This window comes from Phaethon lepturus, unplaced genomic scaffold, assembly GCF_000687285.1.
Source record: "Phaethon lepturus isolate BGI_N335 unplaced genomic scaffold, ASM68728v1 scaffold12575, whole genome shotgun sequence".
Taxonomy (NCBI): domain Eukaryota; kingdom Metazoa; phylum Chordata; class Aves; order Phaethontiformes; family Phaethontidae; genus Phaethon; species Phaethon lepturus.
The window spans coordinates 49680-51361 of NW_010539919.1; the positions used below are offsets into that span (position 1 = coordinate 49680).

A 1682-nucleotide genomic window follows, 5' to 3' on the forward strand; every position below is an offset into this window, starting at 1 on the left:
GCTGTTGTCATTTTTGGAGCTTTCTGCTTTTCCCACAGCACATGCTACATCATCCATTCAGTGCTTTGAAGTCCTTTGTGTTTAAGTGATTTCCACACAGGAGGGTAACCAAACCAAGAAGAGGAAGGTGAAAAAACAAACAAACAAAAACCACCCTGTGGTAGATTCCACCTTCAAACATTACCGGGTTGTCAGCAAAGGCCACTACTATAACCACATTCTGGAAAAAATACTGTGTTCACAGCAGATGAAAGTCCAGCTGTCAACAGACTTAAGATCAGGATTTTGCCAGTTTAAGTGTTCTTTGAAGTTCCTGAAGTTGCATGTTGCCTTGAGTAATCATCATCCTGATTGCATCCTGTAAAACAAGACAGAGTCCTACTGAACTGAACATCTGTACAGCACAGGTTTCACACAAGCACGCAGACTTTAACACATTACAATTACACAATTCTTACCAGTTGTGATCCATTTCTTTGTGTGAAGTAATGCTACAGTCACTGAGATGGTTAAAAAACAGGTGAATAAATGAATTTTCTCTAATACCTAATGATGTGTTTGGGGACTAATATTTTTTGCTTTTAAAACTCAGTTTTGAACTGGGTTCAAACTCCTAATGATGTTTTCTTTACACCTCTGTGTCTGCCGCCTTTGCAAGTAAGCAGTGACAACTGCACATGGGCATTACGAAGACAGGTGTTTTACAGAGCAAGTGGATGTTTCTCTCAACATTATTTTTATCTAAGTACCGTAATGTTTTGTCTGCATAATTCAGCCACTAATTCCTTGACCCCTGGCTAAAGAAAGGACCAACTTAGCAGAGGACAGGAGACGTATATACAAGAAGTGTAAAGGTTTCTGCATTTCATACACGCTTCACATCCACAACCATCCAATTTGGTTTTGTTCAGCCTGAATATAGTTGAAATCAAAGCTGAAAAAAAAGAAGCTATAGAAAGCTTGACCACTAAGAAGTTTGGTACCTATCGTATTATTCAATACAATTTTTCTGATTTGTAGTTTGAGTAAGCAGGATTTGTTTGGTTTTTAGCTTTTTAATTCCAGATTATTCTCTGGAAATCAGAGAAACATGACTAGTGCCAACAGAGGGGGATAATATTTAGAGGGGCTGAATTATTTCTTCACACAAATGCGCAAATGCTCCTGAAGAGAAACCAGTAACAGGAGACCCCTTACCAGTCCAGAAGTGACACCTACAAAACCAAACCCGGTGACAGAGTACACCTCAGCCCACCGACCATGCTCGACAGCTGCGCTCCGCCTTGCGGGTTCCCGATCCTCACCTCTTCGGTAGCATCTTTATTTCTCCTGAACTCATCCCTGGCCCAGTCCTTTAAATAGTTGCGGTCTGCCTCAGCAGGGACCTCGCGAATAGCCCGCAGGATCTTCCTGTACAGCTGGAGAACCTGCTGTCGCCTCAGGAACTGGGAAGGAGAGAGGGAGGTCTACGCCCTGTCCCAGGGCGCTCTGCCGAGCTGTACCCGCGGCGGCTTTGCTTGCTTTGAGGGACGTTTAAATGACCACCAAGTTCCCCACCGCCTTTTCTAAAAGGCCGCCCGGCCGCTTCCCTCCGCCTCGCTGCTGCCATTTGCCAGCAAGGCCGGGGGTCCCTGGCAGGCCCGGCGAGCCCCCCTGCCCAGTCCCCCGCGGGACAGGGCCTG

The 1682-nt window shown here is 45.4% G+C and overlaps 1 protein-coding gene across 1 annotated transcript; it reads right to left on the minus strand.

Moving 5' to 3' along the window:
* Nucleotides 1-277: 277 nt before the first annotated feature.
* LYRM2 (LYR motif containing 2) lies at nt 278-1466 on the minus strand (the record flags this gene model as incomplete). Its single annotated transcript, XM_010287282.1, has 2 exons — nt 278-358; nt 1305-1466. Coding segments are annotated over 2 exons (243 nt in total), but the record flags the coding sequence as incomplete, so codon positions are not given.
* Between the last annotated feature and the right edge of the window lie 216 nt (nt 1467-1682).